The 26,628-nt window shown below is 42.1% G+C and overlaps 1 protein-coding gene and 1 long non-coding RNA gene across 5 annotated transcripts; one reads left to right on the top strand and one right to left on the bottom strand.

The window, feature by feature from the left end:
- On the top strand, positions 1 to 23,225 carry FCRL4 (Fc receptor like 4). Of its 4 annotated transcripts, none has more exons than XM_010381265.2 (12): positions 1 to 167; positions 1,723 to 1,743; positions 8,466 to 8,720; positions 9,820 to 10,074; positions 10,379 to 10,663; positions 11,464 to 11,751; positions 16,414 to 16,527; positions 17,668 to 17,695; positions 19,141 to 19,223; positions 19,451 to 19,519; positions 22,218 to 22,249; positions 22,338 to 23,225. In XM_010381265.2, the coding sequence occupies exons 1-12, from the start codon at positions 137 to 139 to the stop codon at positions 22,446 to 22,448; spliced, it is 1,572 nt and encodes a 523-aa protein (XP_010379567.2). In that variant the 5' UTR covers positions 1 to 136; the 3' UTR covers positions 22,449 to 23,225. The 4 variants fall into 4 exon arrangements, 3 of the variants coding, with proteins under 3 accessions (XP_010379567.2, XP_030792856.1, XP_030792858.1); XM_030936996.1 differs by having other exon boundaries at positions 31 to 167; positions 8,469 to 8,720; XM_030936998.1 differs by lacking the exon at positions 8,466 to 8,720 and having other exon boundaries at positions 31 to 167.
- LOC115899259 lies at positions 15,731 to 26,253 on the bottom strand. The gene is made up of 3 exons (XR_004058977.1): positions 25,936 to 26,253; positions 22,289 to 22,404; positions 15,731 to 16,113 (listed from the first exon to the last, which is right to left on the bottom strand). It is a non-coding gene; the product is annotated as an uncharacterized LOC115899259 (long non-coding RNA).
- Positions 26,254 to 26,628: the final 375 nt, after the last annotated feature.

Raw genomic sequence — 26,628 nt, forward strand, 5'->3', positions numbered from 1 at the left:
CTCAATCAGCTTTATGCAGAGACGAAGCTTACTGAGCTCACTGCTGGTGCTGGTGTAGGCGAGTGCTACTTTGGCAATCTGGGCTGACCTGGCTTGTCTACTAAGAACTCCTTCTCTAACCCTGGAGCAGGATTCCATGCTGCTGTGGGCGTCCTTGCTGCTCTTTGGTAAGTGATTGAGAGGAGGCCTCTGCTTGCTGCAAAGCTGAGCCTCACCATGAGCAAAAGCCCTCTTTTCTGGGCTGCTGCAATCATGGATTTTTACTCCCATTTTAGAACAGCAGAAAATGAACAAAACGGAAAGATAATGATTTACTGGTAGAAGGGGAAAAATGATAATGATTGATTTCCAAAGATGTATTTCTCATCTACTTTTGCTATTAATTGCCTACGGAAAATCATTTTACCCCCAAATGGACTTATTTTGTTTATGTAAAAAGAAACCTATGGCTAGGTTCAGTCCCTAAGTCACAGAGCATGAGGACCCAGAAGAGAAGATGGACTGAGTTCTTTGTGAAGGACCAAGTCCTGATTGTGAACTCAGGTAGAAAGGATCATCTGCTGGGAATAGTTATTTCCTTCTCTGTATTCTAAGATCAAACCTACTCTGATGTTTGCAAAGAGCATGAGAAGAGGAGAGATAAGATGGTTTCCCTTTGATTTTTTTCTTCCTGCTTTTGTACCACTTGTCAGTGTTTGTACAAATGAGGCACTGATTTCTAGTAGCTCAAGCTAGGGAATTAAAGAACAGTCAGTCTGTTGTACATTAAATATTTATTAAGCATATTTGTCTAGTTCCCACCTGATCCCCAGACCCCAACTAAGGGAAGACCTGTTAGTGTGATTGACATATGATGAGAACTAAGGAGTGAATGGATGGGTATACTTGGCATACCACACTGCTGGGCACCACAGAGGATATGGAGACCTGAAGGACAGAGATTCTGCCCTCAAGAGGTGACATTCTCAATAGAACCTCAATGTACATATGCAAGAACATCTGACTCGACAATAGGAGAAAAATATTACGCAAATAGTTATACGATAATGTGTGAGGATGTCAATTAATTTTTGCTGAGCCCTGACCACATCCCACGTTTCTAAGGTTACACCACGTATAAATTTATCCAATTCTCTAATATTTGATCAGGTGGAACTTTTATAACTCCCATTTACAAATGAGGAAATGAAGGCACAAAGATGTTGGTCTTGTCCCTAAGGTTTATGCAGCTAGTACAGGATTCAAACCCATAATCTAACTTTGGAAACTAGGCTTTTAACTACTACCCTCTACTGTCTGTCTCATTTTGAGTTCCAAATTAGCTATGATAATAAGTGTTCTGAGTCAAGAGAAGAGGGAGCAGCAGCAGTCCCATACTAAAAAATTAATGACAGCAGCCATTAATTGAAACCTTATGGATCTAACTCCTTACAGTACTACTATGAGGTCCATTTTGAGAGCCTCATTTTTCAAATGAGAAAACTGAGACTTGAAAGTTCATGTGGTTTGCCCTGGGTCATACAGCTAAAATTCAAACCAGACCGTCTGAACCCACAGCCTGAGCGTCTGGCCACTGTGTTTCCCTACTTCCCTGGGATGGGTGAAACGGAACGTGCTTCTCTTCCTCTTGGTTGGAAGTAGCATACGAGTGTGTGGGCTCTCAGGGTGAATAGTTTGGGACTCCTTGCCTATGCTGATGGCTGGCTCTTTACTCTCTTTCAGCTCCAGTCTGTGGACAATCTGGTAAGTCCTTATTTTCTTTCTCCTTTATGTCTCTAGATTTCCTAATAACTATATCTTATCTCAAATACTTACAAGAGTCCCCATTGTCCATTTCATTCTTTTCCTGAGGACTGCAGGGATGTGGAAACATCAGCTGGTATGGTGACCCTGACTCTAAGAATCAGGCTATTTGGGGGTCACTCTCTTAAACCAAAACTGCCATTGTGCTGGATAAACATGGCAGGGCCTGGGATATGTGTCACAGAGTCCACAGGAGGAGGAGCTGCCACCCCGCCTGATGTGGGATTCTAGCCAAGCCTGATGGAATGCATAGCATCCAGAGAGGAAAAGGGTAGAAATAAGCCAATACTTCACTGGGGGAGGCTGGGGCTCCAGCAGCTTTTCCACTAACCATGTGTAACAAATTTATCCCCAACTTCCACATCCGATGGAGACACGCTTCTCTGTGAATAGCTCAAATTATGATGACCCTGAGTCTCCATCTACCCTACTGGTCAACAAAAAGTCCCATCCTCCATAGGGAGCCGCCTCACAGGTGTTTGGGCCATTCCTCTAGAGCACCCTAGGAGCTGCTGGAGCCAGCAAGGGTCTTGGCCCCCTTGAGGTGCACTGTCTCTTGCGGCTCCTAAGTCTGCTGTTCTTCCCCTCCTTGGTGCCATGGACACAGACTATTTCCCACACACCCTTCCTGAGACAAGATTATAACTTGGCAGACTTTGCTAATGGTTCTTGAATGGGGAAATGAAATACAAAAAGTGTCTTGAATTCACTACAGCCAAGGATGTAGTTAATCTCAAAGCCCATCAACTCAGTCTCAAACACACGAAGGCCCTGAAAAGTTATGTCCCTTCTTGGCCATAGGGCCACCTGCACATAGCAGGGGCAGCTTCTTCAGAGCAAAGAAGAGTCTAGTTGCACACATCAAAGGAAATAAATTCTCCTTCCCTCCAGTAGAAGACCTATTGCCTAAGTGTCAATTGCCCCGCATCCAGGTGCTTCCCAGGAACATACTGGTAGGGTTTTCTATTCTCTTCAGCAGAAACACAGCCCCATTCCCACTGATGACATCGGGTATTCTGTCTAAACCTTTAAATACAGAAGTTTCTTTTTAAAAAGTGTCTGCAGAGGCTGGGTACAGTGGCTCATGCCTGTAATCCCAGCACTTTGGGAGGCTGAGGTAGGTGGATCACTTGAGGTCAGGAGTTCAAGACCAGCCTGGGCAACATGGTGAAACCTCATCTCTACTAAAAATACAAAAAATTAGCCTGTCGTGGTGGCACGTGATTACAAGCTGAGGCAGGAGAATCACTTGAGCCCAAGAGGTGGAGGTTGCAATGAGCTGAGATCAGGCCAGTGCAGTCCAGCCTGGGCAAGAGCAAGACTCCATCTGAAAAATAAAATAAAATAAATTCTGCAGAGACACACAGATGTTTCACCTTACCAAACAGAACATTTAGCTTCTTCCTGTAAAACATAAAGTTGGGTTATTTTACAGTTTTCTTTTTTCCCCCCAAACAGAGAAAGGGCATTTTCTTCTAATTTAGATGTATTAAAAGATCTGTTTGGGAAGTTCTTCTGGACAAAGGCAAGAATATTTAAAGTTTTAAACTTTAAAAAGTCAATTGTCTATAAATCCTTAAAGGCAGACAGTCCTCATCTGAGTAGAAAAGGTTCCAAGAAGAAAATAATTGGAAGTTATTCTATTAAAAATTTTATAGTAAATAGCAATCCCCAAAATTGAGATTTCATTTTTGAAAATCAATACAAATGAAAATAATGTGTTTTATTTTCTACTTCACAGAAGTGACATTACCATAGGCAATGTGTAGGACAAAGCATGAATCTAATATTGACTTTTCAAAATGTGGTAGCTGCAACAGCTCCAGGCTTCATGACTTTGTTGAAGGCAGAAAGTGGGGAGAAGTAGGGAGGCAGGTGGAGAAGGAAAGCGAAGCTGTCAAAGAGCACCCAGAGTACATCTCTTCTTTCAAATAAAGGAACAGCACTTTCCCAGAATCCTTATTCCCTAGTCCATCCCTAGCATTATTTCTCTGACATCCCTTTATTCAGACCTGGATCATGTAGGTGGGAAAGTTAGTACTTCATTTTTTCAAACACGTTAGTGGGCAACAGGTTAAAGAGAAGAGCATTGGAACTGACTTTTGAGAGCCAAACAAGTGTTTTCCCTATTATTGATTTCTCCTTCATAATCATTAATAGGTCTTGCTGGGCCATACTCTTCAGTGATTTTATAACTCATCAGATCAGTGGTTTCACATAACTATTACCAAGTTTATAAATTACTGCGTCTTCAGCAGAATCTAAAATAGCAATCAATTTTCATTTGTACACCTACTAAAGATTAGCCTACCAAAGCACTGATCTTGGAGAAGGCTAGAGAGTAGTATTATATTGGTAAGGACGTTTGAGTGAATATTTCTAATAGTGAATAATTTGTGTTGTAGTTACTTTTGTTGTTAGCCAGCACAAAGTCAGAACTACAAAACTCAGAACACAAACATTCAGATTAAAAAGAGCCTCAGAAACAGTTTCTTCTTAGAAGGCACACAATTAAAAACAAAATCTCCTCCCAACTCAGAAATCCTCTCCACAAGGGTAGTAGAGAAAGGAAACATTTGTATTATCGAATAAGCAATAAGCCAGAATATGATGAACATCACAGACAATCCACTAAGAAGCTGCAAAGACAGAAAGGATTCCACCCCGTCATCTTAAGTAACTGAAGGGAAACAAACTTCTGTCTTTACAACAGCAAGTTGTTTTGCACACTGGAGAAAGCTGAGGCCACCAAAGTTAGGTCCTTACTCTCCCACAGGAACTGAGAGAGACAGAGGAACTCTCTCTCTAGATGTTTGTATTCAAAAAGGTGGTTCCCAGGACTTCCCAGGGTTGTGAGCCAGGCAGTAGGCTTATTTATTATATTATCATTATTATTATTATACTTTAAGTTCTAGGGAACATGTGCACAACGTGCAGGTTGGTTACACAGGTATACATGCACCATGTTGGTTTGCTGCACCCATCAACTTGTCATTTACGTTAGATATTTCTCCTAATGCTATCCCTCCCCCAGCCCTCTTACCCCGACAGGCCCCAGTGTGTGATGTTCCCTGCCCTGTGTCCATGTGTTCTCATTGTTCAATTCCCACCTATGAGTGAGAACATGCCGTGTTTGGTTTTTTGTCCTTGTGATAATTTGCTGAGAATGATGGTTTCCAACTTCATCCATGTGCCTGCAAAGGACATGAACTCATCCTTTTTTATGGCTGCAGAGTATTCCATGGTGTATATGTGCCACATTTTCTTAATCCAGTCTATCATTGATGGACATTTTGGTTGGTTCTAAGTCTTTGCTATTGTGAACAGTGCCACAATAAACATATGTGTGCATGTGGCTTTATAGTAGCATGGTTTATAATCCTTTGGGTATATACCCAGTAATGGGATCGCTGGGTCAAATGGTATTTCTAGTTCTAGATCCTTGAGGAATCGCCACACTGTCTTCCACAATGGTTGAACTAGTTTATAGTCCCACCAACAGTGTAAAAGCGCTCCTATTTCTCCACATCCTCTCCAGCATCTGTTGTTTCCTGACTTTTTAATTATCACCATTCTAACTGGCATGAGATGGTATCTCACTGTGATTTTGATTTGCATTTCTCTAATGACAGTGATGATGAGCATTTTTTCATGTGTCTGTTGGCTGCATAAATGTCTTCTTTTGAGAAGCGTCTGTTCATGTCCTTTGCCCACTTTTTGATGTTTGTTTGTTTTTTTTCTTGTAAATTTGTTTAAGTTCTTTGTAGATTCTGGATATTAGCCCTTTGTCAGATGGGTAGATTGCAAAATTTTCTCCCATTCTGTAGGTTGCCTGTTCATTCTGATGATAGTTTCTTTTGCTGTGTAGAAGCTCTTTAGTTTAATTAGATCCCATTTGTCTATTTTGGCTTTTGCTGCCATTGCTTTTGGTGTTTTAGTCATGAAGTCCTTGCCCATGCCTATGTCCTGAATGGTATTGCCTAGGTTTTCTTCTAGGGTTTTTATGGTTTTTAGGTCTTACATTTAAGTCTTTAATCCATCTTGAGTTAATTTTTGTATAAGGTGTAAGGAAGGGATCCAGTTTCGACTTTCTACATATGGCTAGCCAGTTTTCCTAGCACCACTTATTAAATAGGGAATCCTTTCCCCATTTCATATTTTTGTCAGGTTTGTCAAAGATCAGATGGTTGTAGATGTGTGGTGTTATTTCTGAGGCCTCTGTTCCATTCCATTGGTCTATATATCTGTTTTGGTACCAGTACCATGCTGTTTTGGTTATTTAACCAATATAAACATTTACATGCATTTGCAAAGGACAGAGAAAGAAATTCTGAAAGAGGAAGAAAAGTCTCTTCCTTTTGTCAGGGAGAATTAAGCCTCTTATTTTTAATTTGTATTATCCTCAAATTCTTCAGTTTCTATCCACCAATGCTTCAAAGATTTTAGGGCCTAATTTCATGTAGGGTTACTATTTTACTGTCACAAGAGAGTGCTTTGAGGTCTGGGAAGTTAGGACCACCTAGCTCCCTGCACTCTTACTCTCTGCAGCTGTCTAGATATATTTCTTAGGACAGACAGAGCCTGCTCACCTCTCCCATACATATTTCTTGACAGTAAAAACATAAATTAAACCCCTTTCCATAATAGTCTAATTGACCTCCTGATTTCTATATTCACTCCATCTATAACCCCTATCCCACCACATGCTCATGCTACCTGTAGGGGAGGGAAAAAATTTCCATCTCTCTTAGGTTTGAAGAAAACCAAAATATTTCACCCCAAAATGTGGCCACTTGGTATAACTAGTATTTTGAATTAAAGGCCTTTAAAGACCAGCAGAAGAAACTTTTCCCTATCCACCTAAAGACCAATCGACCCACCAGTAAGCACAGCTGTTCTTCCTTCCTCTCTACTGTAGAAAAGAAGACTGACGGGTGTAACCACACCTGAACAGACCCCATCACAAGAAAATATCTATCCTTCAGGCTCATTCATCTTCCAAATAGAACCATTTATCCATTAATTCACCATGGTCATTATTTATTGCCCTTCAAAAGAGTTACCTACATTCCCCGTCTCCCCACTCCCCTCCAAAAATGGCTGTGTAAGTGTCTGGGCCTTATTGGTATATTTGGGGAATCACTCTGTAATTCTGCCCTGCACATGTTAATAAATTTGTAGGCCATTTCTCCTATGAATCTGCCTTTCATCAGTTGATTTTTCAGCAAACCTTAAGAGGGCAAAGAAAAAGTCTCTTGATCCTACAGGTTTATTTTCTGGGGCCCATACATTAACTTGATAAAAGATAGACTAGGCCAGGCGCGGTGGCTCACGCCTGCAATTCCAGCACTTTGGGAGGCTGAGGCAGGTGGATCACGAGGTCAGGAGATTGAGACCATCCTGGCTAAGAAAGTGAAACTCCGTCTCTACTAAAAATACAAAAAATTAACTGGGTATGGTGGCACTCGCCTGTAGTCCCAGCTATTCAGGAGGCTGAGGCAGGAGAATCGCTTGAACCTGGGAGGCAGAGGTTGCAGTGAGCCAAGATCGCGCCACTGTACTCCAGCCTGGGTGACAGAGCGAGACTCCTTGGAAAAAAAAAAAAAAGAAGACAGACTAACAAATGAAAAAAAAATTTAATTATGTACATACACAGGGGAATTTACAAAGAAAAAAATGGCTGAAGGAGGCAGCCAGATGATTGAGATTTACACAGGTTGAATATCCCTCTTCCAAATATCTGAAATCCAAAATCTGAAAGTTTTTAAGCACTGACATGATGATCAAAAGAAATGCTCATTGGAGCATTTCATATTTCAGATTTTTGGTTTATGCATATGTTCCAAAATCTGAAAAAAACTCAAACTCCAAAACCCTTCTGTTCCAAAGTGTTTTGAATAAGGTATACTCAACCTGTATATCATCTTGGACTAAACAAAGGAAAAGGAGTTTTGGGCTTCTGGGTGGGAGAGGCAGGCTGTGGCAGGTTGACTAGGAAAAACATGGTAAACAAGGGTTTTTATGCATATTTAAGTCAACGCCTTCTCTATCGATGAAAGTTGTTAAGAGTCTTCCTCTTCCTAGTGTGGGAGAGGGAGACACATTTACAAAAGGAAATTTCCTTTATAAGGGAAAACTTCCCTTTTCGCTTATAAAGGAAAACTTGTGCCTTGCTTTTAGAACTTTTCTGGTGATTCTCAATGGCCTTTGGCTCAAAATAATCCATATGCCAAAGAGACAAGCCTGGAGATGGCATTTTCTGGTACCCTTCACACACTAGAACTCATCTTAAAGAGGTCCCTGTAACACCAAGATCTCAGGTGAGAGTCCAGGAGAAACGCAATTTCCAACTACCTACCTGAGGACTTGGTTCACTGAAACAAGCGAGAGGGTTTGTGAGCCTCCCATTATCTATCACTGCTGAGTGGATCCTGCCAGGGCTGCCCTCCCTCTGAAAGGCCAATCTGCTGCTATAGACCGCTGAGCAGCCACTACACCCTGGAGGAGGTGAGCACAGCTCACCTGCAACCTGGGGAAACAGAAGTCATCCAGGGGCCTCTTAGGGAACTCCCAAGCCGTGTCCTCCAGTGTAACCTACACAAGCCACTGCAGCTGGGACTGCAGGCACCTCCACCTCAGGCCTACTACTCTTTCCTCCTCAGCAGCTGCACACAAACCTGTGATTTCCGTCCATCCTCCATGGACCACATTCTTCAAAGGAGAGAGAGTGACTCTGACTTGCAATGGATTTCAGTTCTATGCAACAGAGAAAACAATATGGTATCATCTGCACTATTGGAGAGAAAAGTTGACCGTAACCCCAGGAAACACCCTCAAGGTTCGGGAATCTGGACGGTACAGATGCCAGGCCCAGGGCTCCCCGCGAAGTAACCCTGTGCGCTTGCTCTTTTCTTCAGGTGAGAAAGAAGGTGAATTAGTTGAAACTTTATAAAGAGTTTCCGTTTATCTTAGCTCCCTGGAGGTTCCACGAACTGGGGTCTTTCACTCCTCTCTAACCCTCGATCCCAGCTCCTTTAGTTTCACATTTTCCATCCAATGTCTACAAGTGTTTTTCAAACTATGATTGAAACTTGAGTTTAAATGGTTAATATTAATCGACATCCCCACACACTTACACGGTCAAGAAAATGAATTCGTTTTAGGGAGTACAAAAATGAAACTGTCTCAGATCCTGCCCTGCAGGGCTTTATAACCTCATAAGGGAGAAGTTACACACACATAACTGTGCTGAGGACAGAAGTGCCATCAGAGGAGCTCAGAGGTGGGAAATCTCCGACTTGATGCTTTTTATCCCCACCTGTTGTTAGGTGCCCCTTCCTCATTGCTAGTTTTCCCTCTGATTGGCATCAAGCTCCCACAGCTCCTCCCATCCAGTTTTACCTGATTGATAATGATTTTGGTCACTTGCAAGGGCATGGTCTACAGGCATAGGCATTCAATACAGTCATCTAAGAAAGAAGAGATATAGCTTACCTCAAATTAGAATCATTAGAATATGAACAGCATGGAATTTCCATAGAGGACCACATCCACTGTCCCTTGAACCTAGACTGTGTCTCTGACAAGAATCCTGCTACAAATCACACTCCAATGCCCAGGAAGAGTTCCTCACATAGTTCTCCAAGTGCCCCTTCTTTCATAGCTCCTGCTCTGAGACTCGGTGAGCAGGTTGGTTTTAAGTTCGGACGTACTCTATTAGGTCAGGGATTTTGATCACCCCTCCTCTCAGCTTTTATTCTCCATATTAGACTCCTTATCTTTGGAATCTGACCTTGAATGATAAAATAGTTGCCTCTGGGATTTATTTAGGAAATTTAGGAATTGTATCCGAAGCATGTTACACTGATTTAGGAGGAGTTTTGTGAGCTTGGATCAAGAGACTACATCTTGTGGAAGAAAGAAGAAAACAATAAAGCCTTTGTAATTCAAGAGACAGAGAAGAAGGAAGTAGCAGGAATGCTTTGAATGACGATCTCCTCTCTGTGTCTTTTCCAGACTCCTTAATCCTGCAGGTCCCATATTCTGTGTTTGAAGGTGACACGTTGGTTCTGAGATGCCACAGAAGGAGGAACGAGAAATTGACTGCTGTGAAATATACTTGGAATGGAAAAATTCTTCCCAATTTTAATAAAAGCTGGGATCTTCTTATCCCACATGCAAGTTCAAATAACAATGGCAATTATCAATGCTTTGGATATGGAGACAACAATGATGTATTTAGATCAAATTTCAAAATAATTAAAATTCAAGGTGAGTCTTTCAGTTCATATAGATTTGCTTAGTAATGTCAGGGGTGGGAAACTGAGAATGTAAGGAAGGAATTTATGGGTTACTATTGAAACTCTGGATAGATAAGAGGCACAAGTCCTCTAAGAGGCAGAGAAAGTGGGGTGATTGTACTTGAATAAACCTGTGGTAGAAAATTTTGATAGTGGGCTTGACAAGTTTGTCTTGCTGTGTGTCTGAAGTTTCCTGGGACTGAGCATCCAAACCTGTCTCTCCCAGAGTGCTAAATACTCTCATGCTCAGAACTTGATTTACCTCTTCTCTCTAGAACTATTTCCACATCCAGAGCTGAAAGCTACAGACTCTCAACCTACAGAGGGGAATTCTGTAAACCTGAGCTGTGAAACACAGCTTCCTCCAGAGCGGTCGGACACCCCACTTCATTTCATCTTCTTCAGAGATGACAGGGTCATCCTGTCAAACTGGAGCCGGTCCTGGGAACTCCAGCTCCCAGCCATCTGGAGAGAAAACTCAGGATCCTATTGGTGTGGTGCTGAAACAGTGATGGGGAACATCCACAAGCGCAGTCTCTCGCTACAGATCCATGTGCAGCGTGAGTGTTGGAGAACCAGGCGTCTTCCCTGCCTCTCTGGGCCCCTCAGGCTCTGCAGGCATGGGGACTATGTGGCAGAGACCGGTTTTATTATCCCAACAGAGGAACTGGGCTTAGGCCAAGAAGTGAAGTACTATAATAAGAGAAATACATGACTTCTTTTCTCCTCCATTTTCCTAAAAACTCAGTCTTCCTTTGAAATTCTATGACTTCAGAATCACAGCTGACTCATGGAGTTATGTTTGAGAGCTATGGAAAACAAAGCAAAACAAGAAAATAAGGTGCCCTGCTAGGGAGTTGGCAGATTCTAGAACGGCTAGATCTTAAGGAAAACTATTTAGAAGATAAGCATCCATCAGTAGCAATGAACAATGTGAGTGCCTATGATGTGTACAGCAGAAGAGAAGGAGAGATACATAGGCCCAATAAACATCACTTAGGTACCAAATTATGACTTTTAAAAACAGATGTGGTCCAACCTACTGCCATGATGGCCACTATTGCTATTACCTCTCCCTCAAAACAACTCAGACCTCTAGCCAGGATGTCAGACAAAACCCAAATGCTTCTTCAGGGTTAGTCCTTTTTTCTTTCCTGGGACCTCATATATCAGGATGGAAAGCTTATCACATTTAGTGATATTTTCAGCCCTAAATTCGTAGTCTGTTGGTCACAATGTTAGTGCCTGCTGAAGAGTATATCTTGAAGTCACATAAAAAGTGACCCTGCCCAACACCCCAGCTACCCAGCCCTGCCCTCCTTCATAACTGGCCCTGACCTGTGGTCTCATTTTCACATAGGGATCCCTGTATCTGGGGTGGTCCTGGAGACCCAGCCCACAGGGGGCCAGGCGGTTGAAGGCGAGACGCTGGTCCTTGTCTGCTCCGTGGCTGAAGGCACAGGGTACACCACATTCTCCTGGCACCGAGAGGACACGCATGAGAGTCTGGGGAGGAAAACTCAGCGTTCCCCCAAAGCGGAGCTGGAGCTCCCTGTCATCAGAGAGAGCCATGCAGGGGGATACTACTGTACAGCAGACAACAGCTACGGCCCCGTCCAGAGCGCGCTGCTGAATATCACTGTGAGAGGTGAGTTTTCATCTCTATTGACCTTATTTATTATCAGCAAACTTCCTCAAATTAAGGGTGGGTAAGGTAATTAACATTACCCTGTGATTCTGCTTTTTCTGTTTCCATTTTGCCATGCTCCACTGTGATAAACAATTTCTTCCATTAGAATATTAATGACTCAATTAGGTCAGAGTAAGGTCCTGTAGTGAGGTAATGCTGGCTGGGAGCCATTTTGCTTTTTGGAGGTGATTTTTTTTTTGTCTATGTTTGGACCCATTGTGTGTTAATCTCCAAGAGGAGCCTTCCCTCGTTAGCAGTGTTTCTGGGTGGGGCACAGATCTGTCACCCTACACCTCTCCTTTCAGTAAATCATCCACACACATCAGACCAGCAGCCTCACAGAACCAAAAGCACGAGGCATTCCTTTCCTTCATTACTACAATAGAATCCTGAGGGATTCTCGGCAGCCAAATCGTATGTGGGTCAGGAAACTCACAAGAAGCATGGAGAGCAGATACAGAGCCCCCTTTTGTCCATTGAGGAGAGAAGCCTTACTTTGGGATCTCACAGGTTTAGCTCATATAGGTCTCTTCCTCCATCCCTAAGAAGCCACACTGGGCCAAGCTATGTTCTCACTCAGCTACCTTGGCACTAAGGAAATGGTCTTTACTGGGCTTCAGTTCCTCCTCAATCTCAGGTTTGGTTGCATCCCTGGCAGAAAAAAGAAAGAAAAAGAAAGAAAGAAAGAAAGAAAGAAAAGAAAGAAAGAAAAGAGAAAGACAGAAAGCAAGAAAGAAAGAAAGAACGAAATAAAAGAAAGAACAGAAAGAAAGAAAGAAAGAAAAGAAAGAAAGGAAAGAAAAGAAAGAAAGAAAGAAAGAAAAGAAAAGAAAGAAAAGAAAGAAAGAAAAAAGCCCAAGAAGAAGACATAAGAACAGAACTACATAAATAACGAAGTAAAGAAAGCAGAGGAGGGAGTGAGGGAGGCGTTTATTTATGATCCTCTCCGAAGCCCTACCCTCCCTTCTCTACTTCGTCCTTCCTACATTCCTTCTTCCTCCTCCTCCACTCCCTCCGCTCCACTCCCTCCCTCCCATCCCTCCCTAATCCCTACAGCCCAAAAAGAAAGAAAGAAGGTAGCTTTTATTAAGTTACTGGAAAGCTAGATTTCCTTTTTTCCTATATAGTAAAACTCCTCAATTCACTCTCCTTACTTCCGTTATTTTTTCTTAAACCCATCACCACCAGGCTTGCCTCAATCTACCAAAATTACTAATGATCTCCATATTTCTAAGGCCAGTGGAAAACTGTTCCCATTTGATTTGACCTACCTCCAGCTTTTGATACAGTTGATCCCTCCCTCCTTCTTGAAACATTTTCCTGCTCAATTTCTGGGACATAACCTGTTAGTATTTTATCTATTCACCAGATACTTTTTGAAGTTTTCTTTCTGGATCCTTTTAATATTTCCAACTTCTAAATTTTGGAGACTGCTCTCCCAAAACAGCTGCACTGTTTATACAAAATCAGCTCTGCTGGTCAGAGCCATAAACCTGAACAGTTTAGTCAGAGGCTCCAGCAAGGGGATTGCTATGCTAATAGCCCAGATGCTGGCAAGTCTTGTGATCAAGCAGGCCCCACCAGGTTAAGAGACTGAGGTGTTTCCCCAGAACTAAGTACCACAGCAGTCTGCATCTCAGTCTAGGAATAACACTGGGTGTAATTCCCAGCAGAGAAGGACTGAGACTGAGCTAATGTCATTTCAATTTTTTTTTTTTTTTTTTTAAGACGGGGTCTCTCTCCATTTTCCGGAGTGGAGTTCAGTGGCGTGATCTTGGCTCACTGCAACCTTGACCTTCTGGGTTCAAGTGATCCTCCCACCTCAGCCTCTTAAGTAGCTGGGACCACAGGCATGTGCCACCGTGGCCAGCTATATTTTTTAGTTTGTTTTTCATAGAGAAAGGTTCTCACTATGTTGCCCAGTCTGGTCTTGAATTCCAGGGCTCAATGGCATTTCAAGAATCAGATTACGGGAGAGAAAGAAGGGATTAGCAAAATTGCAAACTGCCAAGGGCTCCCTCTAAAGACTCCTGAATGCCCTGAAATCCAGAGTAACGCTGATGGTAGAGGGTGTTTCTTCTGCAGGAAGGCTCTTATTCTGAAAAGTTTGCCTCAGGAAGCTCAAAGATTATAATCTCTGAGGAGATAACAGTGAATTTGTTGGTAAGTATAAATCATTCCTCTTCCTTTTGGGGGTTAGGGTCATTAGAATGGGTCAGCTTCAGGATCCTGATCCAGGCAGTGAACTGGCCACTTCACATGTATCATTTCACTTTATTCTCATGACAGCTCTGGAAAGCAAGTGTCAACATCTGTTAAGGAAACAGATGATCTCAAAGATTAAATGGACGTCAAGGATCCAGTGATATTTGATGGAACAGGGATTCCCTCCTAAATATTTTTTAATCATGGACTTTGTGCAAAATCCCCTGTGCTTAAAAATAGGAGAATATATAACAAAGAGAGAAACTCTGCAGTAGCCTCATGCACTGGGCTAAGGTGGGCTGTCTCAGGCAACTTGAACTGCCATAACCAAATACCAGGGACTGGGGGGCTTAAACAACAGAAATCTATTTCCTCATAGTTCTGGAGGCTGGAAGTCTGGGATTAGTGCACTAATATAATGTGGATTGTTATGAGGGCTCTCTTTCTGGCTTACAGAAGGCTACCTGTTTGCTGTATCTTCACGTGGCAGAGAGAGAAAGCAGGACAACCTTTCTGGTGTTTCTTCTTAGAAGGGCACTAATCCTATCTTTGGGGCCCCACCCTCATGATTTCATCTAAAGCCAATTACCTTTCAAAGGCCCTATCTCCAAATACCATCACATTGAGGTTAGAGCTTCAGCGTATAAATCTGGGGGAGAAGAGTACAAATCAATCCATAGCATGGACTGAGGTTGTCTGGGGTAGGGCTGTATGGGAGCAGGCTTAACCTATGGAGGTGTTCTCTAAGCTAATCAGAGACCAGCCTGAAGTTCCTGAGAGTCTAGGTCATGGTGTCAGGTCCACAAAATAAGAACTAGTACTTCCCTAGACATAACACTTAAGTGTCAGGCACTGTTCAAAACACTTTACATGTAACTCATTTACAACAGTAAGTAGTTAAAAACTGAGGCAAAGGGAGATTAAATAATTGTCCCTGCTCACACAGTGAGTAAGTTGAGGAGCTGGGATTCTAACCCAACAACCTGGATTTAGAATCTGTGCCTTTCTAACTGAGACAAATTTCAATTGCTTTCCCCAAACTAGCCATTTCTTTTAGGAAATAGAGTTACCAGGAAGGTAGAGTAACTTGCTTTCTGCCCATTGAGTCTAGAATCCTAGACCTGGGCATGGCTGATTCTGATTTTGCACAGGCAGACGCCCCAGCAGACGACAGGGCAAGATTCAACACAGGATGTAGTGGACAAGCCTCTCTGTCCTTAGATTTCTCTCCTGCTGTCCACCCTACTCTTTCAGCTGTTGTGGCTGGGAGGCTGGGCTGGCTGTCCACTGAATACTGTCTATCAGTGGAACCACTCATAGGTCAAAGTGCAGGTATGTTGGTATTGTCAGGGAGGGAAGGATAATATCAGAAATGTCACCAGCCACTCCTGGCCAATGGCTTCTCTCTGCCCAAAATCATAGATGAAAACAAATGGAAATCATGGTCAGTGTTGCTGTTGTTCTACTACCTGCATGTTCTCTGTCAATTCTGTGGTACCTGCGTCTGAGGTCTGAATTTAGTTTACCTGGGGACCAAGAATACGTATGGGAAAGTACCACCCCCCACTCTCCACTCTCTCTCCCTCTCTCATGCTTTTTGCTCTTTAGCTCATCACCACAGGGCATGGTATAAATTTATTTATTTGTTTATTGCTTGTCTCCCCTCCCTGGGTTATCAATTCAAGAGCAGGGACTTTAATGCCTTGTTCACTGTTGTATCTTCAAGGGTTAGGTCAGTGCCCGGCACAGGGTAGCCTCAGTAAATACTTGCTGTATAAATGAGTAAATTGAATGAAACCTCCTTTTCTGTGGATGAAAGGATAGGAGAATGGACCCCATGGAAATATCAAAATCCCCTAACAATGTATTGATTGTGTGTACTTTTACCATCCGTTTTTTTCTCTCCTGCCCTTCAGAACACACAGGCACATGCTTCTATGAGGAAGGAGGCTGATGCCATTTCATCATGGTGTCCCAATGCAGAGCAATCTCAGAGTCACTGTTGGTTCAATTGGCGCCCTAATCACTGGTGCAATTTTCATTCTCTCTCATGCAGTTTGCTGTTCCTAAGTTAGGTGCTGCCGAGCCATGGTCCCACAGTATCTCTCCAGGTGTCTGGGGGCAATTCACAGGAAGCCAGGTTACCAGAATACAGCATTAGGATTTCCCCTAAATTGTTAGTTTCTAAAATGATTCACTGAAGGTAGAGGGAGCTGTTTCCTCTTCCACTCAGGCAGACCCTGGCCCACCCAATGTGAGCTTTTCTGGCCAAAACCTGGCCCAAGATGTCTTTATGAGTCCTAGTCCTTTAGATTCTTCTCTCTTCTAGGGCTCAGTACCCAACTAAGCTGAGGAAAAGGCAATCCCAAGCCCTAAACCTCTCCACTGAGATTCACACAGGTCCTTTCCCCTTAGAGACCCCAGGCAACAGAGATGGCCTTGTCGCTGCGGGAGCCACTGGGGGGCTGCTCAGTGCTCTTCTCCTGGCCTTGGCCCTGCTGTTTCACTGCTGGCGCCGGAGGAAGTCAGGTTTGTGCTCTTTTCTTTGCCACAGTTCCTGCCCTGTCCCTTCCCCTGAACTCAGCGTGCAGCCAGCCTCAGTGGCCACCCGGCCACCACTCCCAAGTCTCCACTCCCAGCGTTCACACACACTCACGTCTGTCCCTTCCTTAAGGGGTAGTTTTGCAAATAGAGGCCATGAATGAGAGCTGCTCATATCTAGTCTGATTGGTTAAGTCTCAGGGAAGGGGAGGAAAAGTGAAATTTTTAATGTAAAGTTCCAAAAACTGTATCTGAACAGTTTACTTAGGCAGTTTCTTTGGTTCATACAGACTGGCCAGTTGGATACTTCAACCTAAATCCACCATAAATGGAGATTCAAAATGAACTAAAGTGCTCTGCAGAAATGACTGAGAATAAGAGCTGGCTAATTTTATCCTTCTGTCCCCCCAGGGGCTTTTCTGGGTCTGAGTTTGAGCCTGCCGTCTAGTGCTCCAGCAGCCCCTCTCTCCTCAGGTCAGCCTCCCCTGCCTCTTGGACATGGTCTGTCCCAGGCATTGTTTGCTGCATACTTCCAAAGGCTTCTTGCTTCAGCCCACCTCAGGCTGGCTTTAGATGCCAAGAAACCTGGTGTAGAAGACAGGAGCAGAACCTTTTTCAGCTCTAGAACAATTATCCACATCCTTCAACTCTGTCTCTTAATTCAATTCAACTTTCCAGATTCCTGACAGCACCTTCTATGTGTCCTGCATTGAGCTGGAGGTAGGGAGCTTTGGACCTCTGACCGATTCTCCTTAGTGAGCCTGAGTCAGAGCCCGGTGCTCCTCTGGGCATGGCCACAGATGTTCCTCGAAGTTCACCCACAGCTCACTACTCTCCAAGTGACACTTTGGTTATATGTAATGTTTCCTGAGGGATTTCAACACAGACTTGAGTCTTAATAAATTCTCAAACAATTGCATATTTAACTCAGGAGTATGCAGTCTTGGTCTGAACAAGTTATATGCTTTGTTCAATCTTTTTTTCACCTCATTTTCATGAAAACTCAGGACCAGGCAGGTGTTTGAATTGACTTTCTTGATGACATCCCTTAGATAGTTCCTGTTATGTGAAGTCATTGAGAAAGGGCTCCCTCTGCTGACATAAATGCATCTTTGCTTTATTTTGCAGGAGTTGGTTTCTTGGGAGACGAAACCAGGTGAGACCTCAGCTTCTGCCAGTTCCTTTTTAGTTTCCCAAGTACACAATATGCAAAACTGTGGGGTTACGAAATTAGGTCAAGTTATTTCTCTTTGGCCCTGTAGCTAGATACTTCCATTTTCACACTCCTTGAATTGGTCAAAAATGAAGCTTCCTAGAATTTTGCTTGTCAGCTAATAGTTTGCAATACATACAAAATGATAGATTTCTTATTTGACCTTAACCTACTCCTCTAAATGGATAATACCAAAGGTTATAAATTTTCTGGATTGGCAAAGAATATTTCTTGTACTATAATTAAGTTAGACAATGTGTTACTATAACTATGCATACAATGACTAGAGTCTAGATTTTCTACAAATGTTCTAGGTTTTCCAGGGAACTCTATGTTTCTAATAATCTTCTTTTTGCACCATACATGCATATATACTCATTAAATGTTATGTCCTTAACTTCCATTTGGAAAATACTGTCATCTTCCTCTTTCTATGTCAGTGTCTCAGTCATAGGTTACGAATAGGAGTATGGATTATGTCTAATTCCTTCTTGAATTGTACAGACATTACAATGTAAAGACATTTTATTTATTTATTTATTTTCACCCAGGTTGGAGTACAGTGACACGATCTTAGCTCATGACAACCTCCGCCCCCCAGGTTCAAGTGAGTCTTGTGCCTCAGCTTCCCAAGTAGCTGGGATTGCAGGCGTGAGCCACCACATCTAGCTAAGTTTTGTATTTTTGGTAGAGACTGGGTTTCACCATGTTGGCTGGGCTGGTCTCAAACTCCTGGCCTCAAGTGATCCACCCACCTCAGCCTCCCAAAGTTCTGAGATTACAGGTGTGAGCCACTGAACCAGGCCAACAGTAAAGTAAAGATATTTAATCACTACTTCCTGATGATGAAGAAGCCAGTACGCATATATTTGAGACAGGATCTGGCTCTGTCACCCAGGCTGGAGTGCAATGGCATTATCTCAGTTTACTGCAATCTCAACCTGCCAGGCTCAAGCAATCCTCCCACCTCAGCCTCCCAAGTATCTAGGACTACAGGCACATGCCACCATGCCTGGCCAACTTTATTTTATTCTGTGTAGAGACAAGGTCTCACTATGTTGCCCAGGCTGGAAAGCCAGTATTTTTTAACCAACCAAGAGTAATCATTCTAACTATGAGACGATGATTGTTACTATGATGTCAGAGACTCCCTAACCTTGTTTCCAGGCAGCCTGTCCATCCTACAGCCCCAGAATTTCTTCCAAAAGAACAATCTCACTCTACATAGATGTATTGAAACTCTGATTAAACCATTCAGGCTTTCCTGTTCCCTGTTGGCTGCTGACTTTCTCCAAATCCTCTTTCTCTTCTGCCGCTCTCCCTGAGTATCTCACTCTCCTGCATGTTATAATGTGACAGGGATTATTATGTGTTTCTGTGTCTCACAGGCTCCCTCCCACTCCAGGCCCAGGAGACTCCTCCCATTCCATCTACCCTGCCCAGGTGGAGCTTCAGTCGCTGTATGTCGATGGTGAGGATTCCCCTCTAGGAAGCTGTTCCTGGCCTCAGCCATGGAAAGATAATGCGCTTTCAGCCATGGGAAATGCCTCTGAACTCCCTAAAGTGTCCCAAAACCAGATATTCCCAGATAATTGTTCCATTGTGTGTCCAAGAAGAGTGGAAATGATGCTTAGGAAGAGGTATCTGTAGCACTTTAATACTAACAAGAACAGCCTTGAAAATGTCTTTTCTTTCCAGTACACCCCAAAGAGGGAGATTTGATGTACTCTGAGATCCAGACTATTCGGCTGGCAGAAGAAGGGGAAGGTATGTCCCTGGGAAGAGATTCTGGCTGCAAACTATATTCATTCATTCAACAAACATTTACTGAGTACCTCCTATGTGCTAGGTACTATTGTAAGTATGGGAAGTCAACCAGTAAACAAGGCAGACAAAAATCCCTGCAATGGGGAGCTTAGATTCTAAGGAGGGAAAATAGGTACTGAAATAGACACAGTATACTTTTGCTGATGATCAGGATGGAAATTAAGCAGCCTTCTGATAGATATTGTGATCATTATAGTGTATGTACTAAGGTCTCCCTTAGGTCTGAATGAATAAATGTTTGTAAAATGTCTACTACACATATATATGCATGGCATTTTTAATTGAGTGCTAGAAAATGTGATTTTTGCAGTATTGTATTCCTCTAATTACTGTCAGATTTTAAATTTTATACTGGAGAAAGGTAAGTTATTTGGAATGAGTTGGATCCTTTTGAGGCTTGCTTTTAAGCTTTGTTAGGGTGAGTCTCAAGCAACCTTTAGAGTAGGGTTAATCTAGCCTGATAGTAAAGCAATGCATTCTACATCAGATGGTCCATTAATTACAAAATCTGCATCAGCTTCTGGGATTATTCTGCCTGTTCTTCTCCGGTGGTTCTTACCCTGGCCTAAGATACTTTCATCTTACAAATATGCCTATCAGTATTCAGCCAAAGACTTGAGGAGAGCCCTCTGCAGACTTCTGGAGCTTTCGATCTGTTTTCCTCCTGTCTCTTTGGTACTGTCCTACAAATTCTAGCTGCTTTAGTAAAACAGAACTGTTGGTCTCTGTCACTTCAAGTCAGCAAGGCTTCAAGTCAGAAGTCAGGCTCTGTCTGAACTCCCAAGTCCACGCACAGCTTAGTGGTAAACTGGTGCAATATCTGAAATGCACTGTTTTGTCCTTTTTTCTCATTGTTTAAAATGGGAAGACAAATCCAGTCCCTGTTAGTCCATTTTGGCCAGAATAAGCTGAATTGTTTCTTGAAGTTCTGCTTCACTTCTTTAATCCTATTCAGACCCCATTTTAAGACCCACTAATGAATTGAGATCTGTTAGCAGAAAAATATCACTGTAGGTAACTGCAACCTGTGGTCCACTTTGGCTTTCTGAGGTGGGAGCTCTATATCCCAGCATCAGGGAAATCACTTCAAAATCACTTCAGAAGTTCAAGAGGAATTTCTAAGATCTCCTTCACCAGGCTGGGGGCTATAAAATAGCGGTCTCCACCTGCTACTCCCACTTCAGAAAACCAAAGCAGAGACACATTGGACATAAACTGATCAATCTTTCTAAAGACATCTCTTCAACAAATCTTTTTATTTTTTTCCTCCCCACACTTCCTTGCTTTGGTTGATTAACCTGGGTTCTTATAGTCAAGGAAACAAACAATTCTCTCTATTTCTTGTATAAATCTCCCCATGGCACCTCACTTGGGAAGTTAGAATCTAGGAATTTCAGTTGTAACCTGATGCTGAAGGTGTTCTATGAAAATGAAGTATTACACATAAGACTCAGAGAAGGACTTTCTCAAGGTCACAAAGTCAGTAAAGGACAAAGCTAAGACTAAGTCTTCTGTCTTGCTGTATTTTCTGCATGCACAGCCTATTATTATATTTGACCAACAGATATCACCTGATCACTTGCTTTGCTTTTGCTTTGTTCCCTGAGCCACCTCCATTAATCAGGATCCCCTTTGAGTGGGAGCATTAGAAAGGCCACTACCTTTCTTGGGTGGATTGAGTACATCTTATCTTATAGCGCTCTCTTGATCATTTTGCTTCTCTTCATACTCTTTCCTTGACATATTTATGAAAACACCATTTAAGCCAAGTATTCTGTTGATAGACTAGTTACATTTCAGACACTTGAAGTATTAATGATTTATAGAACAGTTTCTTTAGCTGTTCCTCAAGGTTTACATGAAGCCCCTGAAATCATATGCAAAGTTTTGTGCATACGACCATTATTCTGGGGAGAGTACATAGCTTCCCTCATATTATGAAAAATATCTGCAATCCCTAAAGGTTTGGGGTAAGAATATGGTAACAATACAGTAAGAAACAGAGAGAAACCTCAAGTGCCCCAGAGTGTATCTTTTTTTCAGGCTCTCTCTCTCCATAAAATTGCTCTGCTGCTCTGATAATTCTACCTTTTACTCTGAGACTCTTAACTCCTAATATGCATGGTCCACCAAATCATATCTGCTAAACTTACCTCTCACTCTGGCTCCAACTCTAGGAAACCATGGCAATAAAAATCAAGAACTAGAACTTGTTAATGTAGGAGAGAGTTTTTCTCACAGGGCATACATATAGAGCACTGTAATGGGAACTTGTCAAACAATCAGGGGTGGTGAGATGACAGTATTGTAAGTTAAGAGAAGCAAGAACTAAAACTAAGAAAGAAAAAATAATCTCTCAATATCTGGTAGAGGAAGGATGTGAGGTTTCTTAGTGTGGTATTGATGGAGGACTTTACAGATCAACGGAGCTTGAAAAGAACTTGCAGAGGGCTGGGTTAAGAAATGGTAGAACAGAAAGTCAAATGTATTGTAAGACATGTTAGGGGAAGAGGTGGAGAAAACATGACAATCAATGGACAGGGCCCAGTGGCTCCCAGACTCTAGGGAATCAGCTAACAGACTGTGTTCTAAGTGCATCCTTATGCTCATAGTCCAGTGATTATCTTTCTCTCCACAGCTAATACCTCCAGGACACTTCTAGAGGATAAGGTGAGTTTCATTTCCCCACAGTTTTATCTCCACCATTACCTGCAGCCTCATACTCCCTCTTGGTTTCCACTTCTTTCTTCCATTCCAGGATGTCTCAGTTGTCTACTCTGAGGTGAAGACACAACACCCAGATAACTCAGCTGGAGAGATCAGCTCTAAGGATGAAGAAAGTCACGAGAATGAAAAGTTACGAGAATGAAAAGTTACGAGAATGTCCTACTCATGTGATCTGTACCTTATCCAAAGTCCCAGGCCCAGTGCAGTCCTTGTGGCTCCTGGAATGATCAACTCATTCCAGCTTTCCAATTCTCCTCATGCATATGCATTCACTCCCAGGAATACTCATTCATCTGCTCTGATGTTGGGATGGAATGGCGTGAAAGACTTCACTAAAATGACCAGGATCCACAGTTAAGACAAGACCCTGGATTATTTGCTGTAGGCCTGGCCTAATACATTCCCTAGGGTCTACATTAGAGAAGGGGGATAAAGAGAAAGAATGACTGTTTTTGAAAAACAGAAGCACAAATGTTGGTGAATTGGGATTTGCACAGAGATGAAAAAGACTGGGTGACCTGGATCTCTGCTATATACATCTACAACAATTCTCTCACTGGAGACTCACTTGCATCAGTTTGTTTAACTGTGAGTGGCTGCATGGGTACTGCACAAACACTTCACTTCTGCCCACACAGCTTACATTGTCAGGATTCCGTTGCAGATAAAAGAACCCACCTGAAATGGTTTACAGACAGAGGAATTTAAAAGAGGACATCAGAAGAGCTGGAGATGCAAGCTCTAGGCTGTGCTTCCAAAAGCAAATGATAATTATGTTAATGTCATTAGGGACAAAGATTTGCAACATTAGAGAAAAGAGACACAAATATATAATTAAAAACTTAAGTAACAATTCTCCAAACCTAAATTTGAATTTAAAATATTAGTATAAACTCATAATAAAATCTGCCTTTAAAAATAGATAAATATTTCCTACATCTGTTCACTGAAAAGGCCTAGAAATTAATTACCAACCCGTAAGCAATAAGCACTCCTTACAGATTCTCTAAATACCATTCCCTACTCAAAGGAAATAAGGTTGCTTTTCTTGTAGGAACTGTGTCTTTGAGTTACTACTTCGTTAATGTGAGAATAACTCTTGCAATAAATGAAGAAGGAATAAAAGAAATAGGAAGCCACAATTTTGTATGGATGTTTCATGATATACCTGCTGGTTAAATAATTGACAAAAACCAGCAGCCAAATCTTATAGGTCTCCTGATGGAAGTGTACAATACCACCTACAAAGTATCCATGCCCCAAATGTTAAAACTGAATCCAGTCAAGTCTTTCTAACTAAATACTTGTTTTATAGAAAATGCTTGGAAAAAAGGAACTTGTTTAAATAATATTATGGGATTGCAACCAGTAAAACACAAACTGAGAAAAAGTGCTATTGGGCAAACGACCTAGCTTCTTTAACAAATAAATGGCAAAAAAAAAAAAAAAAAAAAAAAGAAGAAGAAATGAAATGAAATAAAAAGAAGAGGAGAGAGAGGAAGAAAGGGAGAGAGAAGAAAAGAAAAATGAAGAAAAGTAATTAGAATATTTCCAACATAAAGAAAAGGCAAATATTTAAGGTGATAGATACCCCAATTACACTGATTTGATCTTTACAAATTATATGAATGGATCAATTTGTCACATGTATCACCCCCAAAAAAGAGAAAAAGTGAAAGAGAAGACATATCAATTAAATGAGACTTGAGATATATCAACCAAAAGGAATGCATGGGTCTTGTTTGGATCCTGACTCAAATTAAGAAAAAAAAATTACCCATGAGATACTAAGAAAAATGTGTACACTAATATTAAGAAATTGTTGTGTCTTTTGTATATAAATGATAGTTTATTGTAGTGATGTTTTTATAAAAGCAAAAGGATATTCACTTTTATAGCTTATACTGAAGTGTTAGATTAAAGCTTATTAATGTAGATTCAATGTACATGAAATTAGTAGATGAAATTATGTGATTTGGTTTCAAATAACCCTATGAAGTGAGGGTGGGTAGGAAGTGGGTAGGTATAGATGTAGCAGGATCAGTCATATGTGCACCAGTTCTGAAGCTGGGTGATGGGTAAGAAGAGGAGGTTTATGCTACTCTTTACTTTTGTATGTTTTAATTTTCCATAATAAAGAGTTAAAATATCTACACCCAGAAGACCGCCTCGTTATACCACCCCGTTATTCTACTCTTGTGTGAGGTGCCACTCACTTCTGTTATAGTGGTAGCTTCGTGTCTCCCTTCTTTTTCCCTTTCATCCCCACAGCCCATTCTCAGCACTGTGGTCACTGTGCTCAAAGCCCTGCAGTGCCTCCCCATCTCGCTTACAGTGAAAGCCAGAGGCCCTAAGTACCCACAAGGCTACACCTGATTGTCCCCATTGCTGCCAGTCTCCTGCCATTCTTCCCCTTAGCACTTCACTGAGGAAGTGCTGCCTTCTGTACCGCTTCTTGCACACACCAGGTAAATGCTTGTTGGAGGCCTTTGCATGGGCTGCTCTCTGCTTAGAATGCTCTTCCTCCCTGATATCCACCAAGGCTTTGAGGTCTGCCCTGGTGACTCAAGGCTTTGAGTCACATGTAAATTTGGAAACTACTTCTCCCCCATCTTCAGCACCTCCAGTCTCCCTTATCCTGATTTGCTTTTTTTGCATAGCACCTATCACTTTCAAACATACTTTGAAACAAACGTTGCTGATTTACTACACTTACTGCATATCATCTCTCTAAAAACTAGATTTCTTAAGGGCAACAAACCTTGTTCTCTTTGTTCATTGGTATACCCCAAGTACCTAGAACTCTGCCTGGTCCATAGTAGGTGTTTAATCGATATTTTTGAATGAATGAATCATCTATTTCAGTGAGGAAAATCATTGCCTTCTCCATGATGGAAAGGATCCATTGCAAATAATCCACAACCACAGAGCACACGGGCCCCTGAGGATCTGACTCTCCATCAGAGGCTCAGATTTGGCCTCTATGTCTGTCAGTTGGGCACTTAGCAGTGGTCAGAGAGACCTGGGTGAGTACAAGCTTATGTTACTGAATCATTCCATAAACTCTGCACCTTCCAGCAAGGCTGCTTCATGAATGAGCCCTTTGAGCAATCGCTGGAGTAACTGGAGAAAGAGGCTGCCTGACATTCAGCCAGAGCACGTGACCACAGCCTCCTGATTACTGAGGTCTTCCTCAGTAAGGCCTTGGATGAGTATTCTCGTAAGGCACAAATATTCTCGTACTCTGGATCCATTGGAAGAGGTCCAACAATATGATTCTTCCCTAATCTTGCAGTTTTATTCTTTCCAAATCCTGACCGTACAGCTCCAAACACTAGCCACTGCTCATGAATCAGAGTAGAGCCTCACCTCTGGACATCTCATCTTCCAGGTAAAGTGGACCACTGGGAATACCCACCTTTGTCACAATCCTCCAGGGATTCCCAAATGTGGTTGTGGTGCTGCAGTTGCCACCCTCAGCTGACATGAGGGTGTATTTAAACTAGGATAGACTGTTTATTCCTCCTCTGTCAGATGGTCATAGGGAACTCACCACCAGGTTATAGTTGCTGGTTGAGAGAAGTAAAAAAGCAGCAGAATATGAGCTATTCACTGTTTATTCAACTTACCATTGCTTTCAGACCATTCTGGAGTGAGACCTCCTGTAAATCATTTCCACTTAATGATGGAATAATCCTCAATATATTGTGAATTTTTGCTTAGTGGATCAGACAGCTTCCAGTTCATGGGGAACAGCTCAGATCTCTGATGGGCCACGTTCAAGTGTTCAGTGAAAAAGAAAAGTTACTTGAAGAGAACATAGTTTTGCTCCAAAATTTTATGGTTCTCAACTGTGATTCTCCTGTAGAGCCTTGCTGTAGCCCTTACACAACATCCTGACCAGCCATAACAGTTTTGGGCTCTTTGGATACGCTGGATCCTAAAAGCCAAGGTCCATGCTGCTTGCACTGTAACCTAGACAAGCTAAATACCCCTTGCTTGCTCAGGGGCCCACTCAAAGATGATAGGTTTGTGAGTTATCCAGTTATTGAGTCAGAATAGGCAACCAAATGTGACGTCTGTTGCTTCCAAGATCCAGAGACCTATCAAATGTTGGGCTTCTTCCTTAAAAGAATAGAAGCAACAATTTAATTTACTATCCCAACATGTTGCAGACACCTAATTGCACAATAAATCCCCATAAAGGAAGAATTAGATTTAATAGAATTTCTTTAACTATTAATTTTAACAACAGAAATCTGTATATTTTGCTGAGAATAGCAAACCAAGGGTAGAGGAATATAATTCTGTTTCAGACTAAA

This window comes from Rhinopithecus roxellana, chromosome 8 (assembly GCF_007565055.1).
Source record: "Rhinopithecus roxellana isolate Shanxi Qingling chromosome 8, ASM756505v1, whole genome shotgun sequence".
NCBI classification, from domain to species: Eukaryota; Metazoa; Chordata; class Mammalia; order Primates; family Cercopithecidae; genus Rhinopithecus; species Rhinopithecus roxellana.